The 15,734-nt window shown below is 41.0% G+C and overlaps 1 protein-coding gene across 1 annotated transcript in view; it reads left to right on the top strand.

The window, feature by feature from the left end:
* The window catches only part of LOC131690230 (clavesin-1-like), a 35,457-nt gene extending 21,422 nt beyond the window's left edge, over nt 1-14,035 (top strand). Inside the window, exon 2 of the mRNA XM_058975821.1 lies at nt 12,523-14,035. Within this exon, the coding sequence (XP_058831804.1) occupies nt 12,523-13,496 (974 nt within the window). The 3' untranslated portion in view covers nt 13,497-14,035. The remainder of the gene's footprint in view (nt 1-12,522) is intronic.
* Nucleotides 14,036-15,734: the final 1,699 nt, after the last annotated feature.

Genomic DNA, 15,734 nt, shown 5'->3' with positions numbered 1-15,734 from the left:
TAAATAGTGCTCTTAAATTCCGTATGGTTGGTATGCTTGTTAATTACTATTTGGAGTGGTCTTTATATTCGATAAATGCACACTTCATTAGTTGGAAATATTCGATTAACACATGTATATGTAGAAACTTTTCTTTAAATAGAACTAGACTGTGATTTATTTAAACAAAAATATAATACAAATCCTTTTTTCGGAGCCTAAGATTTCAAAAATATGATCAGCTTATATGAAACTTATTCCACATTTGGGCGCAACCCTGCAACCTACCTGTTGCACAAGTAGCTGGCATCTCACAAAATGTTCCATATGGGCAACTTTACCTAATTTGATTCCAAAGTAGATACATCTTCACTGAAGTGTCTAGCTGGCCGATTTCCAAATTCACCGACTCAAATTAGACCCAAGGTTAGCCCACCAGCTCCAAAGGCCAGTAAGCCATCCATCCAATTGGTTCAATAACCTTCACATTGGTCCGACTTGTGGGTAAGTCTAACCGAACCGTCAGTAAATGCAGTCTCGCGATTCGGTCGAGTTGTAGCAAAAGAGAAAGTTTTCCTTGCTGCCCACCCCACCGAACCGAAGTTTCATTGCTTTCCTGCTAGTTATGTAGTTTTATATCTGTTTGGACGACTATGAAAGAAACCCACTAGCCAGCCGGCTTTTTGTGCACATATACCTGTACATAAAGAAATTAAGATTCGTGTTTTTCACTGTTAATAGTTTCCGTTTTTTTTTGAGAGTTATGTTGTAACTCTAAAAAAAGAAAAGTGAAGGTACTTTCATTGGCGTTGGACCGTTGGACCGTAGGCTGTATAAACACAATTGCAGTCCTAAAACCCGTTTCCGAGTATAAGAAGCGCGTTCATATTTTACTGCTTATTTTACGCGAGTTACTTTACCGTCTCTTGTGAATCACTCAAAACAGTGAAACTACCATGGCAATTGATTTGATCAACATGCGACATTGAAATTTATGACATGCGTTTCCCACTGCTCCCCTAAAGTGAGATTGACGCCGACTGTGACGTCAAGAGCACTCTGTTTTGTATGCCAAATAAAGGTTTGTTGTCTTTTTTGCTGGACTATCGTCGAATAGATGGGTAAAACTTGTATGTGTATGACATCACGTGTGTAAAATTTCATCTTCATCAGTGTTGTATCGGATTACTATTGGTATGCATATATGGAAGAACGAGACGTTTAAGAAACATCTATTTTAATACTACAGAGAACTCGAGAACTGACAATCAACTGAAGAGTAGCGATTGCGAATCTCAGTTCCGCAAACTTTGTTGAAGGATTTAGCAGCAAAACATTAATTATTGGGTATTTCCTAGGTTCAATAAAAAAAAATCACGAAACAACAGCCAGTTACGAATTGGCAGTTTCCGACGTTCTATGGTCCTAATGGTTGAGTTTGTGTACACCATAGCAAAGAAGCTAATACGTCAATGTTGCAACGGAAAGTGAAACTAGACATCGAATGCATAAATTTGCGTAGATACGAAACGCACAGAAACCGGTTGTAGATTTCCTTGCGCCTAGCGGCACCGACATTGCTTTCCTCTTAGGTGACGGCAAACTATGATCGTGATATAACTACAACACATGTTCGTCACCGATCAATGAACGGAGAGGGTAAACTCGTTTCTACGATTAGGACTTCCACTCCGCATCGCAACACGGTTGCCGGTTGTTGTTTCCCATGACCGACAAATCCAAAAAAAACCTAACTCAATATGCTCTAAATATCAACTTCGATTATATAGTTATAACATAGAGGCGCTGTGCAAAAAAAAACATCATTACCGCCACATGCTAATTAGACCACGCATGAGCACACAAAATTGTATGGTCACCCTCTGATAACGATGAACTCAGATCTCAGATTGTATAATTTGGACAGTTGGCGACTGAATAGTGGTCACTAGAGCGAATAAACTGAGCCTTGATTTGAGGTCATTATGGCAGTCGAAATTGAAATTATGCATTACATAACCTCGAATTCTGATTGTTAGCTGACGACAAGCTGCTAAGGGAGTACGTCATTCTTCAGGATGCTGCTTAGAGTAGTTATTGGAGCAATTATGTTTGTTCCAGTACAAGCTTCTGGCTTCCCGTTGCTCCGGAGTAAACAGGAACAAAACAAAATTGCTAGTCTTTACTCCAGTTTGCTACCCTAAGAAGAGAATACGATTTTCTCCTTGTTTGCTCCGGAGTACTTCCAGTTGCTCCTGGTACTGGAACAATACCATTAATTACCATCTCTATTCAAGTTTTTACAAATAAACAATGTCAAAGAGAAATGTAAAATTGCCACTTGAGTATAACCTTACATTGAGAAGCTGAAGCTGATTTCTGTTTGTCAAATCTTATTAATTTATAGGAAAAGGTTAATTGCCCAGAATTGCCTTGGACGCAGCGCACCTGGATTCGAGTCACGACCCCGCACATAGGGTTAGGAATTTTTCATAAGAGATTTTTCAATGGATATTCAAGAGTTCAAAGTATTTATGCGCCAACCGAATATGAGATTTACTAATAGTACTAGAAAATTTAAGGTGTTCTAACTACACGTTTGTAAGGTGTTTTTGATCGGGCAGGCGATGTGTAGAAGCAGAGAAACTCCTATTTTCTTAATCTGGACTATTACCATTATTAAAATTTAAAGAAACGTTCTATTTAAGGTGCGAAATTGAACTATATTTGGGGAATAGAGTGCAAAGTATCTACTGAAAGGATTTTGATTTATTATTTTTACCCTTCTCATATAGAAAGGTTATGCAATCACGCTAAAAATCGGTAACCGTATTCCGGCCGCGTTTTACATTTCTTACAAAAGAAATGTATAGGATTCGCTCAAATTTTGAAAACTTTTTCTTTATAGTAAGGTTTAAAAAGCTTCAAAAGCCTGGCCTGTAGTGTATTGGCACTGTGTGGCACGTTCGTGCCTAACCACTCCTTACTATTTTACGTTCTTCTTCCGCACGGAATTACCTCAAGATATTACTTCGTAGGGGAGCTCATTGTGCTTTCGTCGCACCTCTTTCTTCTGCTCTACCTAGGAACCTCGCTTGGTTCATGGAATAGCGCGACCTTTGACCATTGATTTAACTCTCGACTCTTCTCTTAATTCTTGTCTCCATCTATTGGGTCGCCGTTTAGCTCTCGTACCCATGAGCCATTTAGGTGCTGATTCCTTGAGTCATTTAGCTCCTGTTTCAGTGAGTCATTCAGCTCCTGGCCTTACCATGATCTATATGGATAATCCCCAACGGGGAACTCATCCTACTCCGACCGATAGTTCCCCGACGGAAGAATTTCTCCCCACACCGATACCCGTTTAATTGAGCCACTTAGCTCCCAGCTTTATCGAGATCAACTCGGATATTATCCTACTCCGACTGAGAGTTTCCCGGCAACGGAATTTCTTTCGGTACTGGTGTTTGTTTCATGAACCAATTAGCTCTCATTTTCGTGAAGATCCTGTCGGTGAATCTACCCTGCCGTGAATTCCCCGGCGGTAGATTGCTCCCGGTACCGATGTTCGTTTTCGTGAGTCATTTGGCTCTCCGCTGCCTCTCGATCTAGTCCCCGGCGGTGGACCTAGCCTACTCAATGGGCCAAGCAGAAGGCACACTGGTGCTCTAACGACCCACTGGTAGCTATTCGATGCGATCTACTTGGTCCAATCCCCGGCGGCGGATCTAGCCTACTCACGAGCTACCCAGTAGGGTGTCGTGGTCGGTCCTGCGATTCCGGTGAAGCCTGACGACCGGTTCACTGGCGCTCCGACGACCCGAATGCAGTGCTACGTCGTGTACTACTCAACTAATCCCCGGCGGTGGACCCAGTCTCACTATTACAGAGTTCCCCGGTGGCGGATATTCTCCCAAAACCCGATTTGTGGTTCCACAGCGGCATTCTAGCCAATAGCGCTACTTTGTTGGTCCCTTCGCCACTTGCTCTGCAGCTCAGAAAGTATGCTCGTAACCACTCTGTTCACGTTCCAGGTATGTCCCTTCGAACTTCTTCGAACCATTAGGCGAAACGTACGTGTCAACTTCGTCCAGTTCCGCTTTGAGTTCAGCGCAGCAGCCCAGACCGGTACGCCATACCTCAATATTGAGGATGAGACATCCGCCAGGAAACGTCTCGAGCTGCCTCTTGCTCCCCAGTTTGCAGGAACTTTTTCCATGGCAGTCGAAAAAGTCGATGTTGGCATTTCTTTGATTTCTTTCTTAATTTTGATTATCAGATGTTTGATTGTTTTCGAACGAAAATTGTTGTTATATACTCTACGTTTCAAATTAGCCCAGAAATCTTCAATAGGACGCAGTTGTGGTACATTTGGAGGGTTATCAGTTTTTTGAATCAAAGGTATGCCATACTCCTTCATTGCCTCCAATGTTTTCTTGGCGTAATGGCTAGATGCCAGATCAGGCCAAAACACAATATTCTTGTGTTTGTGCTTCCGGTTGATGAAATCAACAACTTTTGGTAAGCAAAAGTTTATATACCTATCGTCATTGACGGCTAAACCTAAGCCGTGTGGTTTCCGGCGGGCTGAAATCTTTTTGCACTATTTCAGCCAAGAATAGAACCTCTGGGATCTGCTCCCATGTCGTAAGAGGCGACTAACAACATGCTAGAAGTGCCTAGGTCGAGGTATTGCTCCGTACCGAAGACTTAACCTGGGCGGACCTTAAGGTTCAGGGTTGTTAATCGATAATTAATCGTCATCGTCGATAACGTTAACCACCCGTCAACGTCATCGGAAACTCCGTTAACGATAATGTATTCATCGTCATCGTCGATAATTCATCGGTGGTTATCGCGATACATTTTGCGTTACTTTCCCGTTTATTGGAATTGAAGTTGATGCGGTTAAATTTCAATTGTTTAGAAATAAATAACTATTGAAGGACATGTTGTTGGCAGTTGAAAATCAATAGTTTGGACATTTTCTATGCACAGGGGGGGGGGGGGGTCCGACGATGTGTCAAAATCGATTTTTTGTCAACTTTTCGAGAGTGTTTTATATTGAAGGGAAAGTTATTGGCAGTTGACAATCAATAGTTTTGGACATTTTCAATACACAGGAGGTTCGACGATGTGTGAAAATAGATTTTGTTCAACTTTTGGGGAAAGTTTATTATATTGAAAAAGCTATTAGTAAGTGAATAATCAGTTCCAATAAGACTTTTATTTGACTAGTATCGATGAACGCGGATCAATACGTACTGAAAATTCGCCGCGTCTGTTTTAATGAATCTAATTTCAAGTTCCGTTTTTGGTAACATGCCCGGCCATCAGGTTAACGATCCTTTGTATTTCCCTTCAATGTTCGATATAATCGTTCGTATACATGTATTTCACAAACAATCCGATATTAGAAATAGGAAACACTTTCGCTGATTTATAACATCTAGAGCTATCATAACTCTTTGTCTGTATAACGTGTTATCACTCGATAGTTTGCAACCCAAAAAATATATCGTAGAGAAGGAATAGCGAAGTTAGTCTAAATAATGTCGCAATAAATAGTGATCCGGCTCATTAACCCTTGTGAAGGCAAGCTAAAATCCTAGCATTAAAGGGCAAGCCGGGCCTCTCAGGCCCGTCTAAATTCAAGCTCCTTTTTGCCCTTCTCATATAGAAAGGTTATGCAATCGGTCGAAATTACGACTTTTTAACCGAGACCCGCAGAGCCAAATCTCTTATACCATTCGACTCAGTTCGTCGAGATCGTAAAATGTTTGTATGTGTGTGTATGTATGCATGTATGTATGGATGTATGTATGTGGCAAACAATCTCACCGATTTTTCTCTGAGGTGGCTGGACCGATTTGTACAAATTTAGTCTCAAATGAAAGGTGCACCCTTCCCATCGGTCGCTATTGATTTTTTTATTGATCCGACTTTCGGTTCTGGAGTTACGTGTTGAAGAGTACAATCACACAGAAAATTTCCATAGAAACTGATACCACCATGATGTTCAAATAATGCAATATATATTAAAATATGTGCAAAATTACTTGACTTTGCATGTCTAGATCATTAATGACCCACCGAAGGCACTTCGACCACATTGGCCAGCTATGGCGGTTCTTGATGCCCCGGGGGAACTTACCAAGTTCCTAAGATAATGTCATACCCATTTCTCAGCGAATTCCGTACCGATTTTTACAAAATTGGTTTCAAATGAAAGGTACAGCATTCCCATTGGCTGCTGTTGAATTTCTAATTGATCCGACTTCCGGTTCCGGAATTACAGGATGATGAGTACGAACACGCAGCAAATCCCGATTTCAGCGTATAAGGCGATGGATGTAAAAAGGTCAAATTTTTTTCCAAAAGGTGAGTACTCGGAAGATCACGTCGACTGTTGATTGGTTCTGAGCTCCATTTGGTTTGAACACGACCAATAAATGTTTCTGGGTTGCTATTAATGCATAACCGGAGTACATATTCATATTTTTCTGCATCAGATTAATCGTCGGAAGCAATATCATCCACATCTTCTACCTCGCTTTGCAAATCAGTTTCGGAATCGTCTTCTGTTGAAATTGTTTGAATTTCTTCCATTATTTCAGATTCTTTGAGACGATTGAAAACATGGGCATATCGTCTTATAGCCATTTCAATTTTTTGTTGCTTTTAGATCCTACAATTTGAATAATTACGACAACTATAACACAAAGAATAGACAACAAAAATAGACTATAACGACAGAGTTAGGTTATGTTGTATCCAAATAATTGTCAAGTAGACCACAGTGGGTGAAATAACAGTATTTACCCAAAAAATATGACACACGTCATTATCGAATGCTATTTTTACATTTCTTATAAAAGAAATGTATAGAATTTGCCTAAACTTTCAAGATTTTTTTCTTATAAGAAAAGGTAAAAAGATAAAATCAATCAAAACATGAAAAAAATTCCTGCTAATATGAAGATGAACTCATCAAAATGTTTTTTTCAGATAAATATTAATGTATAAAACCCGTAGTATTCCTAGTAAATGTTGCATGCACACTGGGCCTGCAAGGCCCGGCTTGCCTTTTTGTGCATGTAAAAAATTCAAACATAGCTGCGCATCACTCCATAAATGAAAATTTCACAATTCTTTATTTTTGTTATAGATTTCAAAGCTACTTATCAAAATTTCCATGCCCAAGCTTATACTGCATACACATTTTTTTGTAACTAAAAAATTGTAACGTGCCGGGCCTCTGAGACCCGGTTGCCTTTTTGAGGGTTAAGCAGATAAGATTAGTTTTTCTGGGCAATACTCCCACGATCCGCTGTGTGGAGTTGAAATTGCTTTTGTTTAGAAAACATAGGATACTCTCGGTAGCCGGCTACCCATTTTAAAAGAACAAAAAACTAAACAAGATCTTTTTCGAGCGATCGTGTTTTCGAAAACTAACTGAACTACAAACTAAGGGATCATCCATAAATGACGTAGCATTATATGGGGGAGGGGAGAGTTTTGCATTTTGTGATGATGTGTGACGACGGGAGGGTAGGGGGTCATGTCAGGCTATGTAGCTTTTTCAAAAGGGAATAACTAACATCGGTTTTTATTTAAAAAAATCACGGGGACAGGGGGGAGAGAGTTACCGTCAAGCTACGTAATTACCAGGAGGTATTTAGAGGTTTGTGACGAAATGCTACGATGGGGGAGGGGGTGGTAAAAATTACTCAAAAAATGCTACGTCATTTATGGATGATCCCTAATAAACTATGCTTTACAGGTCGCATCGCTTGCTTGGAGCGAATCCTAGACCCTATTTCCTTCCAAACCACCAACTCCGCGACACCTATGGAAGAGTCTGATGAACCTTCGGTATAAGATTCCTCATTTTATTCAAACGATCGCCGGGTAAAATCAGCACCGACACGATAGAAACCACGAATAAATTCGTCGCGTGATTGAATATTAATAAAAAAAATATAAGCAGTGCTCCTTATAGCTGGCTATCCGGAGTTCAAGTTGCTTATTTTGCTAATCGTATTAATACAACAAATGATAAATTTCCCAAATTCTCGGCAGCCGGCTGCCCAGAGCAATTATTACATGATAACGCTATTGGCACACTTACTAACAACTCTCCCCTTCCCGTGATACATGTGGAGATGCAGAGGATTCCTCGGTCTCTAGTAGCAACATGTATCGGACTAACATTCCTTCCTTTCCCAGAAGATCTGCATTCGGACGTGGCCGGCGTCGGTATTGATCAGCATGCAGGGATCGGAATAGATTGTACAATGTGGCTCATCATGTTATTCCCAAGCATGTTGTTCCAATCAACATTTTGCAACCTTATTTTGGTTCTGGTCAATAACGGAGTAGCAACTACGGGCGATCTCTCATGCTCATGCTTATGCTTATGCTATCGTCATTGACGGCTAAACCCGATTCGAAAAATATCGGCTCCGACATTCCAAGCGGGCTGATTGCAAGCCACATTAGGACCTTTTTTGGAAATTTTGTGTGCTCTACATACTTTACTTGATCAGTTACGCCCCCATTTGCTTCGTAATAATGATGACCTTGCCATTCATTTCCTTCCATAGTGAAATATGTTTCATCATCCATTATGCAAATTACATCATTTTTTTCGAAGAAAACTTTTTGAACTAGCGAATTCAAACGATGTTTCTGTGTAATTTCTTGCTCCTTAGAAACCGCTGGCCTCACTTTTCTCGATCTTTTACTTATTTAAGTTTTCACTGATTTCCCATCACAATTATACTTTCTGCCCAGTTCTCTGTATGATTTTGCAACTTTGTTGACAGTTGCTTTTTTCAGTTGACGTCTTACCTTAGGATCCCCTAAACTGCATGATTTTCCAAAACCAGACTTTCTGGCAGTAGTTTTTCGATTTTGGTATGTCGACAGAATGTTATAAATAGTACTGCGACTTAATCCAGCTGCGATGACATGATTGACCACCCTTGGTTTGTTCCAGTCAGGATGGTTATCAAAAAAATTACAAATATTTATTCGTCGTTGTTCCTCGTTCGCTGCCATTTTGTTTACAAGGTATTTCCTAGCGGGTCAAAATCAACACTGGATGTTAAAAATATGTGTGCCTCGAGTATGACATTTAGTATGATGCATTGCACAGGATTGCAAAAAAAATTTTAATGCTGGAAGGGTTGTCCAAATTTAATTCCGCATACGTTACTATATGTATAGTTTTCGAGCATCCACAAAAACGTGGAAATTTCTGTATGGCAGTAGGAAAGCTAGCTGTGGATCGAGAATGTGTGCTCTTCCCCTTCGAGGACAATCTGGGCGGCAAACTTCAGACTGTCTAATTTACTGTACCCTTGGGCTCCCTTGTGCCATTCAACACCGCAACATCTTGAGGCCTTTGGCTTTCTATCCGGTGCCATATAGCACCGAAACTCGTTAAAGCCCTTTGGCTACCACCCAAGTAGCAATTGCAACTTGTTGAAAGTTTTAAATGTTGCACAATTGCTATACAATATTTTTTATTGTTGGATATATTTGAAAATAATTTCCACGGGTTTTTAAACTGATTGTGCAACTATGTAACTATAGAGCTGGCCAATAGTGTTAAGTATGCAAACATCAATAACAGTTGTGAAACTAATCAGAAATTTTGCTAACTTGCACAAACAGTCTAACAAGTTGCAAATACCTCTTTGTTTGCCATTCCACCCTAAAACAGAGCTGTCCAACTACCCAGTGCTCGACAAATAGTACATCTATTGTTTTCAGTATGTTGTTGCAATTAGGAACATGTTGCACAACATACAAACAAAGTGCGCTTTTTCCATAACATAGTTGTTACAAATACTATACAGTAACAAAGTGTGCTACTTGGGCATCTTGTTCCGTTTAGTATCACTTCCTCATTAAACTCTCGACTTGTTCGTGAACTACTCGGGATGATGGACCTAGCTTACTCGGACGGAGAAAACCCCGACAGTAGAAGTTCTCCCATCTAGGTTCCGAGGTCGGTCCGGTGATTCCGGTGGATCAAGGCGTTTGGTTCACTAGTGTCCCTACGACCCGTGGTATCTCGTCGCGATCTACACAATCTAGTCCCCAACGGTAAATCTTGCCCTCGCCGACGGAGAGTTACCCGGCGGAAGAAATTCACCCGACAACAATTCTTCTTCTGTTTTTGCTATTGTTCTCTCGGGCCTACTGGTAGTTTGGTGATTGCGGGAGGAGCATGGCGTACGGTTCGCTGGCGCCCGACGACCCATACCCGGTGCTCTGTCGACTGCACTCGACTAATCCCCAACGGTTGATCTAGTCTACTACGACAGAAGGTTTCCCGGCGGTGATAGCTCTCCCAAAACTCTTGCTCGCTGTTCATCACGCCATTTCCGCTTTAAGGCAGTCATGATCTGCATCACCACTCTGTTGACTTCGTTCCACATGATTACTGTCAAACGGGGTTACTTGCAACACTTTTCAACTTCAAAGCGGTATAACTAAAAATGCGGAAATTTAAGAAAAAAAATCAACATGTTCAAGCGCTAATGGTAGTATGAAGAATACTAAATGGTACTTATCAAGTGAAAGTATCATTCCCTGTTTGCAGGAAGGCCAACATTTATGCCTGTTGCAAGTAACCTCGCATATAGGGTAACCTGCAACACATGAACTTCATTGAAGTCTAATGCAGTCCACCTTTTTATCGTATTGTCCCATTCCCGCAGCCATCTCGCCATCAGATCTATTCCAATCATCTTCCTCACGCTTCTCGTGTTTCCCCGATTGTAGCACTCGATAACCTCCGCTAGGGTGATGAACATGGCGATATTGTTTTGTACTCGTACGGCCATCTGCTGGAATGTCCTGTACAGCATTTCTCGGCTCCGTTTGGTTTTCAGCGCTGCCCTCAGGAAGGAACTCCATATTACAATATCGATGACGAATCACTAGCTAACCGACGTCTCGTGCTACTTCTCGGACCGCCGACGATTGACATGATCTTCGATATCCCGTTCGATGCCTTTGCCGACATTTCGCAGGTGTAGTCGATGTGGTTGTTGACGCTCAACCGGGCGTCGATTAATTTTCCGAGCTTTCTGAGTGTATCCAGCAGACATATTAACCTGTACAATGCGGGATCGCCCGGTATCTTCCCTGATTTAAGCAGCATCACCAGCTGATGTACCTTACACATTTCTGAGAAGTTGCCGTCTTCTAAATACTTCTGCAGCACCATCCTGAACATAACCGGATATACCAGGATCACAGCTTTCAGTGTCGTGTATGGTATTCCTTCCGGACCGGAGGCTCGACGCTGTCTGCTGCGTGCCTTCAGTTTTCACGGTTTTGTGGCGTTACAAGCCGTCACAATCCTTGTTAAATCTTCCGCATAAACGTTCTCGATCTCGCTGTCCAGCTGAGGTGCCTCCACTTTCGGTCACCGGTCTTCCTACGCCGTGCTGCAGCAGAGTTCCTTGGTTGATGTGGTAGCGAATCGCCTGGTGGTTACTACCGGTACACTCCTCTCACATGCTTCAGTCCATGTTCACCGTCAGTGAGGGACTACAGAATGTGACGTCGATGATAAAGTCCGTCTCGTTTCTCCGAAACGTACTAACGGAACCATTATAGAATCGCACCTCTAACTTCACTAGAGCTTCCTGCAGGATACATCCCCTTGTGCTGGTTACTCTACTACCCACTTCACAGCCCAGGCATTGAAGTCACCATCAATGACTACCGGCTTTCGGCGCATCAACTGCTCGGTTAACTATTCCAATATTAGGGTGAACTGCTCCACTATCCACCTTGTAGGTGCGTCATAGCTGCACATGATGACGACGTTTGTTTTGGCGATCACGAAGCCTCTTGCTCACGAGTTTCCTGATGTTAACTCGCTAGATCCATGAAATGACTCGACCTATCTTCCATTTAATTCTCAACATTACTTATGCTTTCTGTCATTATCTCCACCTATTGCGATTTTCTATAGATCTTCTGAGATTGAACGATTCCTATGATACTGATGCTGGTCAACAGGACCGTAGCATTAGCCCTGCAATTGTAATTTACACCAAGAATCCACGATTATTTACATCACATGCAAAGAAACATAAAACAACCCAAGGAATAGATTTTCACATGCGTGTGGATTAATATAAAAAGTACCGTGAAATATTTTCTCATTATTATGTCAATCCCGGTCAAACCATTCGGAATTTGATTCGGAACCTATGATGGATTCCAACTCAAATGCAGAAACCGATTTCGAAACCATACATAACCGATTTGAGCTCGTTCCGGAATGGTTTATCTGGAATAATAGTGAACAAAGATAACAAACAACTGTTCCAGCTAACTCAAACAGCGTTACAATAACAATGGTGGAAATTAACTGAAAATGCACCAAGGCGTTAGTTTTATTAAGCTATGTGGGTTGTATACTTAAAGGCAGTTGTACTCGAAACAGTCAAGCAGTTCAAATATTCAAACATCAACACAAAGCTACAATAACCGTTCTCTCTTTTCTTTCAGTGGCAGCCGCTCTGAGCATGTGCAAAGCACCCGAGTCGTACGACGATTACACATTCTCCCTTCCCGACAAGTACAAGCTGGTGGCACAGGACGAGCTCCGCGAGGAGGACGACATTCGGGAGAACGCTTTGAAACAGTTCCGCGAGTGGATCGCCAAACATCCGCTGATCAAGAAATGCCGCACCGATGCTCCGTTCCTGCTGCGGTTCCTCCGAACGAAGAAATTCTCCATCCCGGCAGCGACCGAAATGCTGGAAAAGTACCTATCCATTCGTCAGATCTATCCCAACTGGTTCCACAAGCTGGACATCAACGATGCGGAACTGGAAGCGATCATCGACACCGGGTACTTGTTCGCATTGCCCGAACGCGATGAATATGGCCGTAAAATTGTTTTCTCGAGTGCGGGAAAATTCGACACAAGTCGATTCACGGCTGCTCAACTGATCCGTATCCATTCGCTCGTAGTCGAAGCATTGCTCGACGAAGAGGAATCCCAAATAGCCGGTTACGTTCACGTGATCGATGATTCCGATCTGTCAATGGGATTCCTCGGGATCTGGTCTTTCGCTGACATCAAGAATCTAGCTCACTGCGTCCAAAACTCATTACCGATGCGTCAAAAGGAGAACCACTTCGTCAACCTGCCTACGTTCGCCAACAAGTTGTCTGAATTCATTTTGTCCGTGCTGAGCGATAAACTGAAGAATCGTGTATTCGTGCACAAAAACATGGACGAACTGAAAACCAAGGTCAACCCGAAACTACTGCCCCAAGAGTATGGCGGTACCGTTCCCATGGCCGATTGTATCGCCCAGTTCAAGTCCTTCCTCAAGTCCAAGCGTGACCAATTGGTTGCTCTCGATGAAATGCAGATCGAAATCAACAAGAACTCGCCGTACTGGGCTGACAGTACCGATGCTGACATTGCCGCCGGAGTGATCGGTAGCTTCCGAAAGCTGGAGGTTGACTAGGTTGAATTTGACTGTAGACAGACTGAGAAGCTCAATTTTCGATTCCATTCTCTTATTCCTAAATACCTATTAAACTTTTTGTTTTTAATATTACATAATTTATCGAGTAAACTTGAAGTGTATCGGTAACTTATCACTTTTTATTCTAATAGAACAATGTTAAATGCGAAAGAAAGGGATGATTTCATCTTTAAACACTTCTCTTTCCCCAAACAGGTGGAACCAAGTTACCAAAAGTCTAATATCAAGAATCGTGCTAAATGTTCAGATTGTTAGAATTGGCGCTAACCCAACTATCAGTTAACAATTATATAGATAATCGCTTTATTCAAGTTTGTGCGAATGTAATTTCTGTGATGAAGGTGTGGAAACTAGCGCGTATAAAGAAATACAAAGATCCTAATCCTTAAATTATTTCCCCCAGAACTATATTACTTTACCTGATAAGCCTTAGCTTGAAATGATCCCTGTCCAATGATATCAAAGTTTTTATGTATGTCAAATTGTATCCTCGTCATTTTAATTGAAAATAAAATTTTGGAAAGCAATGCTATGCTATTTTTATTCCTACATACCTAATCATTAATATTGGTTTTATGTTTTTATTGCTCTCAATTTAGTTAGTTCTATACTATGTAAACTCATCCAATGTTAAAAGTGTCTTCTGTTACTGTCTGTAGTGAATAAAGTCCTCTAAGCGATCCTTTGCAGAAATGTTAAATGTCACCGGTCAATCGATTACCGCATATGACGATCATTTAATGGTCGTTTTTTTGCGACGATTATTGGTCGATCATTGATTTTTTTGAAAATGGACAGACTATCCATATTTTGCTTCTAATTGTAACTTGTGTTTGAACAAATTAATGAGAGAATGTTGAGGAATTTTGCTATTTCGAACCACCAAAGACACCGATCACGATACCTACTCAGTATGCTGAGTGTGACAAAAACAGTTCCTTTCATAATGTGTGACTCGTCGGAAGGACAACAGAAACTGAACTGCTACTTTCATTCTTGCTGTGGTGATCTGTCGAGATGAATGAATCGCAGAAGCAAAAAGTGGTGCTTCAGCCAAATATGGAGGTTATCAAGATTCTGGATTTTCGCATAAGATGCATACGGTATTCGTGAAGTGAAACATTTGCTGGCGGTGTAAAAGAAGGTTATGCTGACGGAAGTCGCCTATATTGAGTTTTACCATGTCAGGCATTCAGTGCTGAGAGCGAAACCAGCCATTTCGCATGATAACTTGTAGCACGTGGTTTCTGTGATGCCGCTATACACTCAGGTTTTTTAAGCAGGAGATACAGCCCGCGTAAATGAAAACCGAGTATATTTGGTCGGTGTTAAGTCAGACCGGACTAAGTGACAAAATATTGATTTCGAGAAACACGAGTTTAAAGTTTGAATCGCAGCATCCTTTACATTATGATTGGAAATTAATTTTTGCCGTAATTCTTGTTTATTGTTACATATTTCAAATCTGGCAAGAGTCGAATGTAGCTGACGAAATTCTTTATCCATTGTTATAATTATCTCATTTTTTGATGTTTTGCGACTTAGTCCGGTCTGACTTAACACTGACCATTTGAAAAAAAACCGCGTAAATTTAAAAATCTACGTAAATGAAAACCGTGTAAATTTAAAAATCCGCGTGAATTTAAAAAACCGTGTATATGAAAACCGTATAATTTAAAGAACCGCGGTAATGAAAACAGTATTAATGGAACCCGCGTACATAAAAAATCCGCGTAAATGAAAACCGCGTAAATTAAAAAACCCACGTAAATAAAAACCGCCTAAATTCAAAAATCCGCGTAAATTCAAAAATCCGCGCAAAAAAACCGCGTAAAAATCCTGAGTATAATTAAAATTCTCATATATAAAAACCTCAAGAAAATCAATGCTCGGTTTCAAGAACTGATAGCACTTATTTTCACCGGAACCATTAAAAGATTCATATCACATAATTCATTTTAAATCTAGGAAGTAATTCCACGTATTTCAACCGGTGTTTTGTGGTAGGAATCTAGGTAAACCGACCCATTACCTACTACCTGACCCTGCACGTACAAACCATAATGCGATAGTATCATTACACACATAACATCTTTGTATAATCATAGTCTCCAACATCATTATGGAAATATAAGAAAGACCCACAGTTCCGTTTAGCTAACGCATCGAAAAGAATCGAATAAACAAAAAAAAATTAAGGGGTTGTGTACAGGACAC

Source organism: Topomyia yanbarensis, chromosome 3 (genome assembly GCF_030247195.1).
Source record: "Topomyia yanbarensis strain Yona2022 chromosome 3, ASM3024719v1, whole genome shotgun sequence".
NCBI lineage: Eukaryota > Metazoa > Arthropoda > Insecta > Diptera > Culicidae > Topomyia > Topomyia yanbarensis.
This window is presented reverse-complemented; position numbering and strand designations above follow the sequence as displayed.